General features: G+C 30.2%; 1 protein-coding gene across 8 annotated transcripts in view; it reads right to left on the reverse strand.

Moving 5' to 3' along the window:
- Nova1 (NOVA alternative splicing regulator 1) overlaps positions 1 to 19,913 on the reverse strand; it is a 143,570-nt gene that overhangs the window by 15,279 nt on the left and 108,378 nt on the right. For 5 of the 8 annotated variants that reach the window (XM_010626978.2, XM_033765103.1, XM_033765106.1 and 2 more), the window contains 2 exons: positions 14,729 to 14,895; positions 7,077 to 7,148 (listed from right to left, as the gene is read on the reverse strand). In XM_010626978.2, the coding sequence (XP_010625280.1) occupies positions 7,077 to 7,148; positions 14,729 to 14,895 (239 nt within the window). The remainder of the gene's footprint in view (positions 1 to 7,076; positions 7,149 to 14,728; positions 14,896 to 19,913) is intronic. The other 3 variants (XM_033765109.1, XM_033765104.1, XM_033765105.1) reach the window with 1 other exon arrangement.

The raw sequence follows: 19,913 nt of genomic DNA on the forward strand, positions 1-19,913 counted from the left end.
TTTTTTTTTTTTTTTTTTTGAGACAGGGTCTCACTATGTAGTTAAGACTGACCTGGAACTCACTATGTAGCCCAGACTAGTCTCCAACTCACAGCGATCCTCTTGTCTCAAACTCCTGAGTGCTGAGATTAAAGGACGCCTGGCCAGAGAAATCACTTTTACCCAGTAGGTGGTTAAAAAAGACAGATTATTGTTAATCTGCCTATTAATGCTGATATTAATATGAGGTAATCTATGCATTTTTGTCAATGCCTGAGCCCTATATGAAATGTAAAGTATAAAATATTAAAAATCTATATTACACTGACTCTTCTGAAGTGTACTACTTTCTTTAACCTTGTAAAATCCTAAGTTTTTAATAAATACAAAAGTGTCTTTATATGAAAAGATACCTTTAGAAGAGACTTTTGTAAGCCTGCAGAACCTGTTACTTACTTCATGGTGTAACAGTAACCAGGTCACATTACTAGTGTGCTGCTTTCAGTAGTAATTCTTAACTTCCCCTAAGAAAGTCTGATTCCCACCACTGGGCATCATGAACATAATGTCTCCAGCAGACTGCACTAACAAACTTAGCAGTTGGTAAGTTAGCAATGGATATGAGTAGGAAGCAGTTGTTTAACTGATTTCCACATTTTTTGCTAAGAATATTATCAAAACACCTTAAAATAACTAATATAATTTTCAAATAAAGATCTGTAAGACAAGATAAGCTATATTGGGTAATATCAAAAGCTTACTAATGTGATATGAAAGGATAAATATCCTTATAAAATATAACCCTTCCAAGATTCAAATAATTAACAAATAAACTCTTACTTCTTACCCTGAATTTAAAAACTAATACTTACTCCAACTTTTATACAAATCAAACATTTTTCCTGCAATGTAGTCGTTCCTGTATAACAAAATATGATGCTTTATGAAAAAGTCTCAATGGATTAGTTGAGAAGGCAATGGCTACAATCCGTAGTGCACAATTATCAGTCTGTAATTAACTAATGTGCATTTATATAGTAAAGTGTTTCACAAACATCTCCACAAGCTTCAAGAATTTATCTGTTCCACTATAGGCACCTCATTTCATCCTATATCTATTCCTATATCTATTAAATTAGAATCATCTCCACAGGTAATTTTGTTATGAAACCAGAATTCAGAACTTTTTTTATATAAAGTAAATAATGGTAAATAAAAATGTGATATATTTAATAATCATTTAATTTGGCAAAACTTTAAAACATGAAACAACTGCCATATTTTGCAAGTTAGTAACTGCCTCCTCTAGGCCTGACGCCTCTTTGGTGAACCTTCTGGAAACTCTTCAATAAAGCATCCTGAGACTTAGAAATAAAAGAGTCACATAGTTCAAATGAAATTTCCACTTCACCTTCCTTGAAACATTGTGTATAATACAAATGCAGTCATTACTTTTTCCATTCCATCTTGCATTCTCTTAGCTAACATTTAGAAACATGGATAAAAGAAAAAAAGTAATTATCATATTCTTTAACATCACCAATAACCATGAAAACATGAACCCTAGATGATTTTGACCATTAAAGAAAGGGTTATAGGTCTCTTAGCACCTTAGGCTTCTTTATTAATATGGAATAAACACTATTCTAGATCAATTTAAATGGGTCTCATTTTTACATTTAGTAGCTTCACCACAAAATATTCTGAAATATGATAATTTATTCAGCTGCTTTTTTGTTTGCAGTTAAACTGTTTCCCAATTTCTACAAAGGTAAAAATGCTATAATACACACTTTAAAGCTACTTTCCTATGCATTGGTACATTAATATTATAAGATACATCTCAAAATTATAATGTTATACCAGTTGCTATACTGTCATTGTATGAGAATGCTTATTTTCTGTACCTTATTTTCTCCTTGACAGGAGTTTTAATTTCTGTGCATACTCATGTACATGTTAATTTTTGCATTTCAACCATATGTTTCATATATACATACCCATACAAATATGTCAGGTTAAAAAAATACATGATCCTGAGTTGCTGAGTCCTATTTTCCAAATGCAGATGAGGTTAAACAGGTTTTTACATGTTTGTTGGCTATTCACATCCCCTTCTCTGAAAAATAGCTTTCCATGACTTTTATGCATTTTAATTGGGTTGTTTCTTCATAGTAATCTAGAATTTCATTTTATAGCAGAGATACTAATTAACTGTCACATGTGTTCAACTTATTTTTCTAGAGATATTGTCACTGCTTATTTATATTGTCTTCTGTAATACTAAACTATCAGACATTTATATACTCAGCTATGTTAACCTATTATTTCATGATCTGGATTTCATCCTTGCTTAAAAGCCATCCTCAACTTGATTTCACACATTAATATAAAAACAGTCTTGTAGTTTTAATTATGAATGTCTTGTAATTCATTTGTGTATTGCATGAGATGGAGTTATAATTTTCTTTCTAATGGATAATGAAGTATACCAGCATCATTTATTAAAATATTCTTTTCTAACATGAATTAAAATAACACTTACATATGACTATGGACCAGGCAGTTTTCTAAATGTTTATCCTAGAGAGGTTCACAAAGGCATCATGACAGCTCTATAAGAAAGACGCTGTTATTATTTACATTTTATAAGAGAACACCTGTGTGACAATAGCGAGGAATTAAATTTACATTGGTGTAAACTGGGCCTGCTGGAGTGAGTTCTCTCTCTCCTGTCTCTGCTGTGAGGACACAGTGCTGGTCCTTTTTTTCTAGCCCTTCTACCTTCTGTTATCTGATGAGGCAGTAAGAAAACCCTCTTTAGATTTGCCTTAGATTTTGTAGCCCCTGAATCTGTGAGAAATTTTCTGTTCTCCGTAAATTAGTAAATTTGTAATTAGGAATTCTGTTACAGTAGCACAAAACAGATGAAGACAATGGCCAACCAGTCTCTTAATAGACACATAACTTTTGCAGATGTCAGCATATAAAGGCCAAGGGACTCTATGGAGAAAAAGAATAGATTAGAAGAAGTCTCAAGTATCAAGACCTTCAGTACTCCAGCAATAAGCAGATAAGCATAAGAGCAGGAGCTAGCAAACAAATCAGAGAAGTAACACATTATGGCGTGGGACAAAAACTAAGACCATGTAATATCCCGGAAGCCAAATAAGGTATACCAAGGAAGTGGAAGCAATAAAATGTGAAGAACACTTACTAGGTGAAGCAACAACTGTACTAAGAGGCACCTAAATAGCAATGTCATGACTGATGTCCTTGAGAAACAGTTTTGGTGGATGGAAAGTGGAAACAAAAACTTTACTAAAGTGGACTTAAGAACAGAAGCGAGAAATCAGAAAACAGAGTATAGATAACAGTTAAGTGAATGTTGCTTAAAAATTACTAAAAAAGGGCATTAGCTGGTAGGGTAACAGATTAAAGGAGATTATTTTGTCTTTTAGGATGAAAGAAAAACAAATACTTGTATGTTAACTAGAATGCTCTTATAGAAAGCAAAAACTTGACAGGTGAAGAGGGAAGGCAGGGTTTCTGAAAGGATCCCCTATTAAAGAAAAAGGGGTATGATTTAATGTACAACTGGAATCATTTTAGATAGGAAGAGGAAAACTGCCTATGGTTACAGACAGGAGGGCAGAATACAGGACTTAAATGCTGGTCCATGAAGTACTGCTTGCTGTCAGTTTGAGGAAGTTCTCTTGATTGCTTCAAGTTTTTTCAATAAAGTAAAAAAAGTAAGGTCATTAGAAGAGAGGGAAGAACAAGAGATATTGGCAGGGTGGCAGGAAAATTCGCAGATAGCACCCATTATGTGTACCTCCTTTTGTTATACACTTCATAATCCTGTCCCCTTGAGTTTAAGTAGAACCCATGACTTGTCAATGACTCAAAAAATATGGCACAGATGATGAGATGTCACCACTGTTTAGCAAAGAAGGTGAGAAAGTTGAGCTTCCATAAAAAGGACTCTCTTACTAGCACACAATAGAGAGAGTTTCTGGTCTTATATGAGGCAAACTGCCAAGCTATGACTATGGATGTCCTCTAGCATTTAAAGGCCACCTCTAGTCAATAGCCAGTAAGAAGTCCTGTATCTTAGTCAAACAACTACAGGAAACTGAATGTTGCCAATAACCTGGATGAACAAGGAAGCAGATTTGTCCCTAGTAAAGCCCCAGTGTAAGATGCAGCCAGCATACTGAGTGCACTGTGAGACCAGTAAGAGAACTCAGGCTGTGTGGCTCAAGTAATGTCTGAACTCCTGACCTATAGAAACTGTGAGAAAATAAGCAGATGATATCTCAGCTTAAATTTGTGGTGATTTGATATAAAGCAACAAAAACTATAGAAAAAATACAGGGATTGAAAAAATTTAAGGAAGTGTCATTAAGAAACCAGATGGGCTTATGGTCATGAATTAAAAGTGTTACCAGTCAGCTTTAGTCACATTTTTTTGCAAATATAGCAAGGGTAGTACAAATGAATCACCTACTTGAATGTGTTTTATACATTCTGATGAGCATTTTTTACATCATTTCAATTTTTACGCCAAGAAATGTATATAAAACACATATTCTGAAATCTTTTTTTCTTTTCCTAAATTTTGAGAAAAATTCCATGACCTTTAACAGCCGAACACCTAATGTTAATACCAGAATTTATTCTTGGCAGCACTGATTTGATTTATGAAACCATTCTGCAGAATCTTAGTGAAATGAATAAGTGATTCAATATTAATAACTTAAAATTCATTGAAAGCTGAGTGTGGTTTTGAATGTTGGTCTTTAAAGTTTAAACATGATCCTTTAAGAATTCAATTTTTACATTTACTTCATATATAAAATAACTATTATAAAATTTCAAGCTTTTATCTTACAATATAAAACTTATACAAAAGTTATAGAATTATTAACTATATAGACATTTCTTTCCTCAATGTGGATTTTTTACATGTTAAAGAGGTTTAATTGCTAGAGTGTAGAAATCTGCCAAAATGAAATCCATTAATCTTTAAAATCTAATACGCACGAATAGAAATGTAAAAAACAAATAAAACTATTTTAATTACAAAAAGTATAAGATTATTACATTAGAACATATTTTTCTATTGTGCTTACTCTAACCCTTACAGAATTAAGTCAACATAGTGAAACTACATTAATTAGGACTATTCACAGGAAACCACTGCGAGCTTTATAAAGTCTAAATGAACAACAAAGCATAGATCTCCTACTGTCATACCACATGAATGGAATCTATCAGGAAATACTGTAGAGAATAATTACAAACTATTAACAACATAATGGTTGATGATAACTACAAGTCTTTCAATGAATTAGAGATTTTGTTCTTTTCTTCTTTTAAATCTTACTTCATGATATCCGGAGATAGTATGCTTCTTTGTATAAGAACAAAAGAAAACAGAGCTATAAATAACAAAGTAAGCACAGAAAACAGAACATAAAAACACAAATGACTTATTTCAAATTAAAAATGTTAGATTTCTCAGAGGTCAATACAATAGCATTTAGAGAGTAAAATATAGTAAGAGTAAATTTAACATGTATATTCAGCCTTTTATGACATTGTTTTATAAAAATTCACATGATCATATAAAAGAAATGAAAGAAAACATAAATGTAAATTGAGACAAAATTATTAAGATGTTTTTCTTTTCTAGAGGCAGGATCTTTACTTTAAAATTATTGGTTTTATTTTTACTGCTGTTATGCTTATTTTTCATGTTTTGTTTAGAAATAAAATAATGAAGTACAAGAGAAACATTTAATAGTATTTTCTCAATGTTTTTATATCATAACATTAAAACTTATGTAAAAATTAGAATATGTAAAGTGAATAACACATATACTTTTCTAACTTTATGTACACACAATACAAACTTGGCTCTCAATTTATGTAGTACCATTTGTTTAAAAGATAAATGTTGGATTTTACCACTAGAGATGTGTACTTTTCTCTCCAATTAAGGAAAAAGTACGAGCACTATAAGCAGTTTTGTTTGAAAGGGACACCACTTTATAAAACAAAAAACAAACTCCTATGCAGAAAAACATCTTCGTTTTGTTTCAAGTTATTCTAATAATTTTTTCTGAGGTTACAAAAGTATTGCAAAGAATGAGTGAGCAAAATAATTCTGATAGGCTTATATTAAACAATATGATGCAAAGGCCACATTTATTATATGTAGCAAATATAGTTCAAAGTTGATAGTTATTGTCAACTAGTCAAAATATATTGAAAATATAAGCTTGTTTGATATTTAAATATGATCAAAAGGGCTTGTATTAGCAAAAAAAAAAGTGGAAAGAAAATAACATTTCTTACCTAAATGAAACTCAACTCAGACAAAATGAAAAAGTGTCTAATCATTTTAATAAGTATTATTCCACATTTACGTATTGGAAGAATGACCTACAAGTTCTTAGTAGCATAGCAAACATCAAATGAAATTAATAAAATGTATTTTTAATTGTAAAGTTTGCCACTCTATCAATAGAAGTGTTTAGAGTTTAAGTACTAAAAAGTCCAACTCCTGAGTTGTTAAACATTAAAATATCACAAGTATAAATTTTAGTTATGTTTAGATTGATAAACTGCTTATCAATATTATTTACATAGTATGATAAGTCTCAGATAAAATTGCATTTACTTTTAAAGATATACCTTTGCTCAATTATACATTTTTACATATATGATAGCCATAATTTACATATCAAAAATCCTTGGAAGATACATTAAGGGTGTTTAAAACACCAACCCAATAAATAATACTCAGCACTTCATACATTGTATTGTTTTAAAGGAAAAATACCTAATAGTAGCAATGTTCTCATAGGCTAACATTTGTTTTTCTTTTGGAGTTAATAAAAGGTACGTAACCTAAATTTCTTCCTATACTTAGAAGTAACCTATATTTCATCCTCAAGTTATTTGGAATCTGATCATGATGCATATATGTGAATGAACGAATAAATCCTTAACCCACCATTATCATTTTCTCCAGTTTGCAGGCAATCACCCGTGAAAAGTATGGTGTAGATGATAGGATGATACTGTACCTGATTAGCTCTGGAGGTGGTCATGGGATCAGATGGAGAGGACTTGGTGGTAGTTGGGGAAGATGGCAATGTCTGGGAACAAAGCAGTTCAGGAGCAAATCAACCTTTATAAGCCTTAAACTGATTATTAAATAAAACAAAATAAAATAAAATGTAATATAACGAGAACAAAATCCTATGAACAAAGTTTTCTCCTATTCATTTAAATTTAATGGAATTTAAGATCAATTAAGTAACTAATGCATGTAAACATGCATGCATAAGCATGTAAAAATAAATTCATGACTTGAAATCATGATGGTGACTGATAAAAACTTACATGAGTACTAGAGATATCCTGACCATATTCATGAATAGTAGTCTCATTTCTTTCCCTCTGTTTTCTTGGGGAAAAGAGATGTCACAAAGAAAATTCAAGAAGTTCAATGAATAAAACTTAAAGAGTCATTTTCCTATCAATGAATACAGTCGGAGATTTGAAGAAGTGGTGAAATGAAGTTTACTTTGGCATAAAAGTATCCACCTACTTAATATGTTGAACAACACCACCAAGTTGATTCCATATGAATTTAGGGATCCATACATAAAAGCAATTAAATTTGTAGTTCTGAGTTCTTAATATCACATTATCTTCTAAAATAAATTTTTAATAAATTTAGAGCCCGTCTGAAAATGTAAACATTAACCTCAAATTAATAAACAAGTAACTAATAGTATTCTAAAAATTACTAAAATATTTGTATCATTGATGCTAAAACAATAAATTTACTATAGATGAGTATATATTATATTGCAGCAGCGGCCTGTGTTAAAAATAATAAAAAATAGTGAGCATATTTATTGTTCATTTGTAACACATATACATTCTGTGTATAACATATTGTATAAGATCATGTGTTTTTGTTGAGTAATTCATTGACATATTTTAAAAACTTGTTATGTCTAGCAGAGTAAGCTTAAAACATAAGATGCTAAGATTTTCTTGTATACAAAGTATATCACATATTCATATTGCTAAATAACATTGCTTAAGTAGCATCCTCAATAAATAGTACTTCTCAACAGGCAAAGTTGGGTAGGTTGTATGTAGAGACACAATTCTCTACGGGAATTATTTTCTACTTTGATATATATGAGCAAAAGCATAGCTTTAAAGGTTCAGCAGTATGAAGAAAAGTAGAAGAAACTGTTGTAATTATTTTTGTATTTGAGATTTGAACAGTCCTAATTTGGGTAAAGCAAATCAATTAAGATTGAAAGATAGGTTAAGAAATTCAGAGGCTTCTGGTTAATTTACTGTCTTCCAGCTGAAAAGGAGGACCAGTTTTAGCATAAAATCATGTTTCAGATAAGTTTCTTCACAATATTTTTTATTCTTAACACCAAAGGTAATTTGTGGAAAACTGTTTAATGGTGAGTCAAACCAAGATACCTCAAATCATACAAACAAGGGCAAAAGGATCTAAAGTCAGTAATAGAACTTCATTAAATTATTTTTTAAAGTTTCAAGTCTTTTATTTTCTATTTTTTGCTTTTTGTAATAAATTCTTGCTATTTCGGCAGACAGACTATTTCTGTCACTAAAATTTTTATGAATATTTTTGTTTCAATGAAATACTGTGTTGTGGTATATGTTGATTATTTTATGCTGTTCTTGTGTGCTAGGCATTAAAATGTGAAGCTTTTATTTTCCCACCAATGGTTTAACAATTACTACATATAGTAACCTGGGAAAAGCTAACGCCCACTAAAAATCTGTTCTGTACTAATCTTAGATTATTAAAGGCATTAATATAGGGGCCATTTCTGCCAATGTAGATTAAAATATGAGTTCAATACCTGCTAGAAGCCCAAGGTTCCACATGTAAAATCAACTAGAAGTACTCTGTATACACTATAACAATCACTTTTTCCTGGATATAAATTTTCAACGAGATCATTAAATATCTCAAAGAACTAAATGTAAAAGAACTCTATGTAAAAAGTGGCTTTGAATTTATAATAACAGACTAAAATGATTGATTCATTTTTTCATTGTTTTTCTTTTAAATGCCAAATATATTAAATATTGAACCTGTACTAATAATTGATAAATTTACATTCATTAAAATTGAATTCTGATGCTTTATTTCCTTACAGTATTTTTAAATTTCTAGAAAATATTAATGTATTTTAAATAAAGGTTTGATTATTATCATCTAATAAGAAGTTACATTTTAGTACTTTAGATAACAGTTAAAAATTATATAAATTTGGACTTGTAAAGATGAGACTGCTGAAATATCACGGAAAAATTGTCTTTCAATATATTTGTTTGGCTTAAATTGCTAAAATGCTAATGAAAGATATGACATACTTCCTAATTATTCATATAGATACTTCTAAGAATAAAATGTCTCTTCCTTTTACAAACTTAATTTAAAATGATAAAGATATTTCAGAAAGGTTTCAATTCAATTGATTTAAAAAATATTAGGAACAAAAATTGTTTTCATAAACAGGTAAATAAAAATACAGTATTTTCTATTTAAAAGCTTCTATTAATTAGGCAAATGCAAGAGTTCTGAAAAATGTCCTCAACTGCACAGTAAAATGGAAGAAAAAAGTCCTTAAGAATGTCTCAAAATACAATATAAATGTATTTGTTTCCCATTTTACTAGCAAAAATTTTATATTTTTTCACTTTGCAGAAGTTAAGTTTAGTAGTTTCAAGTTAATATCATTTACTAAAATCTGTTACACATCAGTAGATGCAATTAACTGAATATACACATGACATCAATACACTGATATATTTGCGGGGGTACCACGGATTGAACTCGGGCCCTTGAGCTTGTGAGTTAGGTGGTGGAACCACTGAGCTAAATCCCCAGCCCACACTGATCTATTTTTAATAACATTTACAAATTACACATTCCTCTAATTTTTAAAAAAATAGTGAATATGAAGGACATTGTCATTTTTAAAATCAATTCTCCCTCCATTTGGACAGGTATTTTTTAATATACATATACATAATGAGTGGCTGCTTAAGAGTTCCTTAAATACTGAAAGCAATTACTTATTCCAAGCAAAAATTGAAGTATTTAATAATCCTAAAATAATAGATCCTTTGAATTATGTAATAGTTTTTTAATGAAGGTTTTAGTAATAGTCCTTCAGTTAAATGTAGATACTACTAGGCTTTCTGCAATAAATAAAAAGTTATGGCAAATTATAAGATAAAGTCTTGTTAAGATGTGACAATTTTTTTGGATCAGAGACTATTACCATAAATAAATGATTAATAAATATAGCTTGCCCTCAACTCAAGTCTAAAGTTGTAAATATGAAGAATCTCTAATATTTACAAGTATAATGACAACAGCAGAGAATAAGTCTTAATTTAACTCAGAATCTACTATTAACTAACAATACCCAAGTCATAACCTCCCCCAATCCTTGTTTAGAGTCATTAAACCTGTATATTGCTTCATAAAAAATGTATAAAATATTTAATATGTAGCTTTAGTTGATCATCCTTGACAACTCTCTTCCCTTTCTTCCAACATCTGAACTAGTCCATTCAAGTTCTCTTTCCTTATCAAAAGTTTTTCCTATATGTACCCATAGAGCCTATTGGGACTTTTAGCACATAAGACCAAAATGCAAAGTTACCTTCATTATCTCCATAACCTTTAAGAGAAATTAAGAGCTCTTTTGAAAATGTTAGGAATAATTTGTAGTCTATAGAAAATTCCTCAGCCAGACACCCAAGTATCTGCATTATCCTGCTCCAGCTTCCCTATTTAACACTAATTTTCTCTAAATTCCAACACAAATGCTATAATTCTGTTAAGACAGACTTCTTACTATTAAAATTACACTATCCTTTCCCCAAATCCATGTTGTTTCACCTTCCTAAAATAAATACTTTTCTTTCTTTAATTAGGTAATTCTTGTAGAATTTTCAATATCCCATTCAAGTCTTTGCTTCTTTATAAGACTACTAACTGCCACTGTAGCATACATCTTTCACATGCTTCTTACCTCATTTGTATTAAAATTCTGATATACATGTACAGTTTTCCAGTTTTCTAAGTTATTTTAAACACCAATACCACCCAAACTAGTCTTCAAGGACAAAAGTTGTAATTAAATATATTTTGTGTTACTGAGGCATTTCAGGACTGACTGAATGAATGAATAATACACAAATTAACAAGTGCTATTTTTGCCATTTGTTCATGATGGAAGTGCAATACTTTGGGCTAAATGATAGTGTTTTTCATAACTTAATTTGACATTTCAAAAAACAAGAAAATTCTTGAAATGCTCCTAGCAACCTCTTTCCTAATAGAAATTTTCTTTTCTGAATTATAATATAACATCTCATATTTAAAGTTGGATCTAAAGCTATCCTGATAGATTTCACTATTGTACTATATGAAAGACCTGAGACCAATATGCCCTACATTCCTAAAAAATTATATTTATCTGAGGACCCACTTAAAAAATAAAGGTAGGTTTTATTAGAATACAATATTGTGGTTCATATAAAGTTTACTAATTTACCAACTATCTCAATAATACAACTCAGAATATAATAGCTTACTAAAATCTGTAAAATATATTGTAAAAACCTCACATTTAAAATCTTATTTGTTTAGAACTAAATGACTTCTAACATAAGACTATATTGTATATAAAGCATAATTTTAACAAGAAAACTTTAACATTCTCAATTTTAATAAATAATGAACAAATGTAATAACTGAAACATTAATAAAATCCATAATTTCATATTCCATATGAATTTATTTCTGTGAAGGCAAGAGTTTCATGGATCCAGCAGTTTTTGAAAGTAGTTTTTTCCCTTAATCATATCTTGAATAAAACTGGTAATAAATAAAAGATTTTTAAAAACATTTTTCTTTGTTTGTGAGGTGCTGGGAATGGAATTCAGGGCCTTGTGCATGCTGAGCATATGCTCTATCACTATGCTACATCTCTAGCCCAGAAGTTATTATTATCATTATTTTGTTTTTTGAGATAGGGTCTCACAAATGTAGTCCAGGCCAATTTTGAACACATTACATAGGCCTAGAACTTGTTAACATGACCACCTCATTAGTTTTTTGGGAGTGTGTATGTGGTGGGGGGTTCTGCTGGGGATCGAACACAGGGCTAAATGCTAAATGCTAAATGCTCTACCACTGGGCTATATCTTTAGGCCTCCATGTCGATTTTTAAAAAACTATGTTTAGGTCTAAAGCTAAAAGCAAATGCAAATCTTATTTCATTTATTAAGAGAAAAATATTATTTAACAAAAATGTTTATGGTGTCTTTTACTAAAATTAAAAACATAAACATTATTCAAATATTCTTATCTGTTCTATGGAAAAATGATTTATTTTAAAAATAATACTTTATACTGCATAACCTGCAAAACTTCAGAAATCAGATCAGCACTGTATTTATATACCTTATTATTTAATGTTCTGGTAACAAGAAGTGTATTGGTGAACTGGATACCTAGAAAGTTAGAGAACTCTACACTTAGACTATAAAAAAACAGTTAATCTATAATATCTTATCTATATATTCTATTTCTTTTCTAGATATATCAAATAAATTTTCAGTTTTCACATTACAAAGTACTGAAGCATTAAATATGTTGTCCTAATAGACGCAGTGTTGTCTTTTCATAAATCCTGTTAAATGATATGGTACTTTATATGCATTATTGACTATATGAAAATATAAAATAGTCAACAATAGTTTTAATTCATAATACTACAAGGTTTTAAAATGAATTCAAATACACAAACTTCAATCAGTCAATATTAATTTTAACATTTCTCTTAAATGTCAGTAACATTGTCCAAACAATGCAAATAAAAATAAACCAAATCTTTAAAAATTCTAGTCCTTATAAATCTACACTGGTAATATGATATATGGCACACTCTAAGTCTCATATTGCCTTAAAGTTATAGTTTTGGTAATGATTCACAGACTATCATTTGGCGGCCCTAGGTATTTGCCATTACAAAAAAATCAATTCATAGCATAACCTGAATATATTGCTAGTGATATCATACTACTCAAACTACATTTTCTATTTTACTTTAAAAAAATCAAGATGCCCCCCCGCATATGAAATATCTGAACTTTCTTAGAGGTGCTACAAAAGAGAAGAGGGAAGTAATAGGCTGGATTAAGGTAGAAAGTCAGAAGACTGCATACTTCAGTGCTTATTCCGTAAATCCTTAGTCCCATATGATTTTAACTCAGAGGTCTTTAACGAGACATCTAGATTTAAGAATCTGGCTAAGGTCCTGATATCACTTTCAAGTCATTATCCTTTAAATTAGTCTCTGTATTCACTTAGTATAGATAAAAGCAAACACATCAAAACAACTGAATGGCTGGGAAGAATAAAAAATTCACTAATAATTACCGCTTAGAAATATTTATATACTGCCATTGAAAAAGTTCCTGGAAAAGCTATAAAAATTATATAAACTGAACCATTTGACACGGACAAAGTATCATATTTAAGATATTATATAGAGTAAAAACTGGTTACTCATGATTTAAACATGAAAGACTTTTTAAAAGATAATTAACAGAAAACAGATTATTAGTTATAATTAGAAAACATTACCTAATTATTAATTTGTATATTTATATACAAATTAGTATTATATTTACCTATATTTTGGTAAAATTATAGTAAATTAATAACACCGTTTAGTTTTTTTTTTCAATTCAGAAACATGAAATTAATAAGACTTTGAACTATATTTAAATTTATTACAATGAACATAAATATCTTTAGTTAAGAATCATACATTTCTTCTGAAAGCATAGTCTATTGATAGTAAAACTAAGTCACAAATTAAGAAGTTAATTATCAATAGCAAAGGCAGAAACAATAATTATCAACACAAAGTATCAAACAAATGTGTAGATTTTAAATCATTTATACTGGGAATATCCATCTTGTATAACATTAAATAATGTCATTTTCTCCTACATCATGTTAGCCATTAGTCTTAAAAATTCACATTGCATTGTATCAAGTACTTTTTTTTTACAAAAAAAAACATACATTAAAAATAAACATTGGTCCTTTATGACATATATGTAAGTGCTATACAAATTATACAAAGCATAACAGCTCATTTCTAACAAAGGATTGAATGTTAGCTACAAAAATTATACAGATCTTTGATAAAAATGTTGAATAAAACAATTAACAAAACAGGAGTCTAGAGGCAAAATAACTACTGTACATATATCACTAAAAATTGGGTACTAGAAATTTTGAGGATATGGTTTCATTTCAATTTTTAAACTTCTTAAAAAAACTGATTTGATTTAAAATAGATTAAACTCCTATAAATGAAAAAAATACGTGTAAGTTTAAAAAGGGCAATCATGAGTCACATAAGTGCTCATCAGTATAATAATAATAAAGGAGTAATTCAATTAATCAACATGTAAATTTATCAATCTAAGGAAAAGACCTTCATAGCCCTTAAATAACTAAATAATATCTGTGTTTTCAATATGATTGTAAAAACTTTAAGGCTTCTTTTGTAAGGAACACATGTTAGGGACTATGTTGTGGAATTTTTCTTTGATTTTCCAACTAAACACTCACTTGTTTGATGCGATCTGGATTAACGGTGGTCTGGGGTTGTAGAATGCTGACTGGTTCCGTCTTGGCCACATTTTGGGGCATTTCTCGAATTTTTTCCGCAATGAATCCATGAACTGCATTCAGTGCTTCAACTGTTCCCTGGATCAAGCACACTCGCTCAGTAGTACCTGTAGACAGAAGATTCATCTTCAACAAACATTCCTTCATATTTGCATTTTTTAAATTATGCAAAAGAATATTATAATGCCAATAAAATAATGTAAAAGGCAGGGCTCTAAATATATATTCCTTTTTAGCATTTTTATACATTTTTTTCTGTCTTACTTTAAAAAAGAGAGCTTGGATTCTAGCAGAACCAGATGCAGAGAAGTTGAACATATTACATATTCATTGATATAACAAACACTGAGTATTTAAAAATGCAGTTCAAGGACCTAGGGTTAGAAATTGGTGACACACAGATAACAATCTATGGATGTAGTTTTCAAAGAGCTTATTCTTTTTTTTTTTTCAGCTTTGAGGTTATTGGTACATTTTAGGGATACAGTAGTTACATTCATTGTTGGGATCTTGCACCTTTACATGACAAGTCTTGGTTCTCATTTTTTCCCCTTGTCCCTGCCCTCCCTTCACCCTCTCCTCCCCTCCCCATCTACAAACACTTTATTTCCATCTTTTCATCATCTCACATTTTTTCCTTTTCCCTTATTACCCTTCCCTTACCCATCCCACCTTCCCTACACCTTTAGCTCCTTTCTTCCCATTTCTAAATGTCAGTAATCTTATTAGGATCTTCTGTATTATTGCAAATTATTCACACCAGAGAAACTATTCGGTATTTACACGTGTGCCTTATTTATTTCACTTAGGAGTATATCTTCAATATGTATCCATTTTCCTATGAATGAATCTATTTTCTCATTCTTTATGGCTGAGAAATATACCATTTTATAGAAAAACCATATCTTCTTTATGCAGTTTCCAACGGATGGGCAAATGGACTGTTTCCAAGTTTTAGCTATTACAAACTGTGCCGCTATAAACATGGGTGTGCATACTTCTCTGTGATATGATTCTTTTAGTTCTTTTGGAAAGATACCCAGCAGAGGGATGGCTGGGTCAAATGGAACCTCCAGTCCAAGCTTCAAAGAGCTTATTCTTTAGAGATTAAAAACACCGACCCAGTAAATGTAAAAGAATATTATTTTAAAAACAGAGAAATACTATAATGGGTGGCATAGTGAGTTTAGTACATAAATGTCTAAATTTATAACACCTTCTATTCGTTGACCATGTCCTTTTAATAACAGCAATAATCACTACTTGATATTTTATATTTATCTTTATTTTTTAACTAGAATGAAAGCTTCATGTGGTCAATTAATTAGTTTGCTTTGTGCTACAGTATTTTCACAGCCTACTACAATCTCTGGCACATTAATATATATACACAATAAATATTTCCTCGGTAAATGAATATCAAGATTAAGAGGACATTTAGAAGTTTATGAAATTTCAAATTCACAAACAGTTGATAAAATATTATTAATGGTATTCATTTCTTATTAAATAGAAAAAATGTAGTTAGGACTAAAATGAAATTGGCTGTGTCATTTCCACAGATTCCATAATTGACTAATATTTTACAGATACACATTAAAGAAAATAAGTGATTAGTTTTTCAGACTATTGTGAGTTTATTACAGAAACCTGGTATTCAGTGGTAATTATCTTTCCATGTCCCCAAACAACAAATGCACTCAATTAACTCACTTCTCAGAAATCTTTCTTTTCTAAAGAGTTGTAAAAAAAAAATTAAAAAATGGTACTTCAAAGTTTGTGAATTTTTTTAATACGAACACTTTCATGTGCCCACCATGTATCTTTTTGATGTTCACTGATTCAAATTTTTAAACCTCTCTGTAAAATTTTCAAATGTATTTTTAGTGCCCCTAGTTTTACAAAATATTGAGTTTCAATGTGGCATTTTCATATACTCATTTAACATATTTAGGTCGTACCTATCATCCTTACTACTCTGCCTTGTACCTTCCCCTGTCCTACTTTCATTTTTTTTTTTTTTATTAGGGAGACTAAATAATAGTAGTCCCCCTTGTGTTTCCATGCCATCTTTTTTTTATGATTCCACATATTAGGTAAATCTGTAAAATATTCTTAAAATATATCTTGAGAGGCGAAGTTGTGAAAATATTAACATTCAAGAAATTATAGTGAGGGGCCAGCTATTTAGCTCAGTGGTGCAGCTGCCTGCTTCGCAAGCAAAGGGTCCTGAGTTCAATCTTCGGTACCAAAAAATAAAAAACAAAAGCAAAAAGAAATCATGGGAAGTTTATACTGCTTCAAAGATATGATTAAAATTGTCTAGTAATTTTAATTTAAAATTTAGTAAAATATTATTCTTCTAGAAAACACCAAAGAGCTCAGGAATTTTTAAAAAATAGTAATATTATAGGGCTATATAAAAATTAAATTTTCACATTTTAAATAAAAAAAATTCAAATGTATGAAAAAATCAAGTTTCCTAGATTGTAGAAAAAATTTAATAGAGAGGAAATATACATATCATTCATAAGGAAGGGTGCGATGTAAAAAGCATAATGTAAGTTTGTGGACTTAGTTTTTCTCGTTTCTCTTAATTAGCTTTTCTTATTCTTGCCCATCTTTGTGATTCTTAGGTAAAATAATGTAGTTTATAGAGATGCTCAAGGGAGGTTTTGTAAGATTGCATTAGTTGCCCAATAAGTGACTAGAAAGTGTGGAAACTCAGCAGACAGCACAAAATATAGATCAGGTTACATTACTATTTTTTGGAAACAACAGAATACTCTTATGTGGATGCTCAAACAGTCTAACTAAAGCAGGATTAAAAAAATAATAAAACATGGCATTAAGTAACTGAAGACAGTATACAACCCATGTAGTTCTTAAAATTCAGATTTGATGATACATTTCACATCTGACCACACAGTAACCCCAATACTGTTTAGACTGCACAGGCTAACAGACAGAAAATGGAAATCACTGAACCATGCCAAAATATGATTGTCTAAAACAAAATTTCACATATCAGTGTGTATAAAAAAATTTTAATAAGTTTTACTTCACAGTTACAGTGAAAATTTTCTGGTGATGAAATTCTATAATTTCTATTAGAACTGCTCTAAAAAGAAAAAAACAAAAAGCAGAAAGAAGCTGATATAGCTACCAGTGGGAAATGCTACAGTCTTCAGAAGACACTGTCATTTTCTTCTACTGAACTCTAATGGCCTTTTCACTCAGTTTAAGACAAAACCATATTTTTAGGAGGAAATCACAAAAAAAGGAATACCGTCAGGTATGTGAATGAATGTGTAATACAAATGAGCCTATAAATCATCAAAGTTGCTAGATTTCATCATTTAAAAGGCTTTTAGAGTCCATTAAGTGTCTAAATTAAGCTGCCAGTTATTTATCATTTTATTGCTTAACAGTAGCATTTACTTCTCTTTGCAATGGATTAGCAACAGAAGCTGTTACATAAAAGCACGTTCCCATACTCTGCATAATGTAAAAATTCAGGTGCATAAGACATTATCAATTTTAAATTGTACTTTTTAAGGGACAAATTATAAAAATCATAACAAAAACAGTCACTGTCAAATACAAAGAGTGATATCTGAAATTGCTTTACATCTTGATTTTACATGCAATATTGAAAATGCACAAGTTTTTGAAATAGACACACTTATCAAACGGGTTTTACAGCAAGTTTTCATAGAAATGTAATGAAATATAGTCTCTCTATGCTCCCTTTAGTAAGCTACTTAACCAGTCTCTGCTCCTATTTTTGGCTCTCAGGTACTTGTAAAATAAGGTCCTCTCCAAGTACTCTGTACCTCTTGTTCATAGAGTTCTTTCTAATAGCATAATTTGTCTTTTTGTATTTTGTTTCACTATCAACAATTCAAAATGTGTTATAGTCCCATCAATGTTTAAAGACATTGATGAGTTAGAAAATTACCCTTTGGAAACCTAATGAAATAACTAATTTAAGCAAAGATCATAAATGCATAATATCACGGGATAAAAAATTAAAGTTTCCAGTGAACATGTTAGAGTCACATCAACTTTGTGTTAGCATTACTATGATGAAGAATGTATGTGCCACAGTATGTGCCTTGTGATGTGATGCAGTACAAATCAAAGCACCAATTATGAAGCACCTAAGTCCAATGAACTATATCTACTACCTTACATTAACAGATAATATTGAAAATAGAGTAACACAGGAAGAAAGCAAAGATACCAATCAAGAATAGAAAATAGTCTACATAAATTAACCCAATTTTATCAATAAAGGATTACTCTCCAGACAAAAAGCAACTTAAGATGCAATGAAAATTAGAGTTTGAAAATCAAATTCAGAGAACTTTTATTTAAAACATAATTGAAGACAATAAGAACTAAATATTATACAATATCAAAGAATTACTGTTAATTTTAGGGTATGACTATATATGTTTTTTCTTATTCTTTTCTTTTTTGAGAAACATGCTGAAATGTATACTAGCAAAATCATTGGAACAACCAAAAAATTAAATGAAATATGCATGGTAAAATTTTAACATTACTGATTACATATAGAAATGTATTGTACTATTCTATTTTTATGCGTGTTTGAAATTTTCGTAGCAATAAAATTTAAAAGTCTTCCTTGATATTATTCCTTTATTCTAGTTACAGTGCTGCTCAATTTAATTGCCCCACCAATATTTTGAACTTTATGTTTTCTATTATCCAATCTTCAATATTATTGGATGTGACTTTTGCCCTCAAATCTACCATACTTTGGCATTTGTCCTATAACTCTACTGAACTCATGCAACACCGTTATAGGTAGATATATCCACTTTTCATGTCTGCATGCTTTTTGCTTTTTGTATGTGCATTACCAATATATGATATAGTTGACCGTTCTGTTCTTAGAACAGTTGCTTGGTCTCCAGGATACTACTCTTTGGTTCTAGTTCTTACTCCATTTACTCACTTGCTAAACATTTACTGAGTCCCTAATAAAGAAGTGTAAGATGGAAGCTGAAGATACAGCAATGATCGGACAACGCCTCGCTGCCCTATGGAACTCACAGTCCATTTTGTGTAAACAGATACTGTAATAAAACAAAAC

The sequence above is a fragment of the Fukomys damarensis genome, unplaced genomic scaffold (assembly GCF_012274545.1).
Source record: "Fukomys damarensis isolate Sample0158 unplaced genomic scaffold, DMR_v1.0_HiC HiC_scaffold_17, whole genome shotgun sequence".
In the NCBI taxonomy this organism is placed as follows: domain Eukaryota; kingdom Metazoa; phylum Chordata; class Mammalia; order Rodentia; family Bathyergidae; genus Fukomys; species Fukomys damarensis.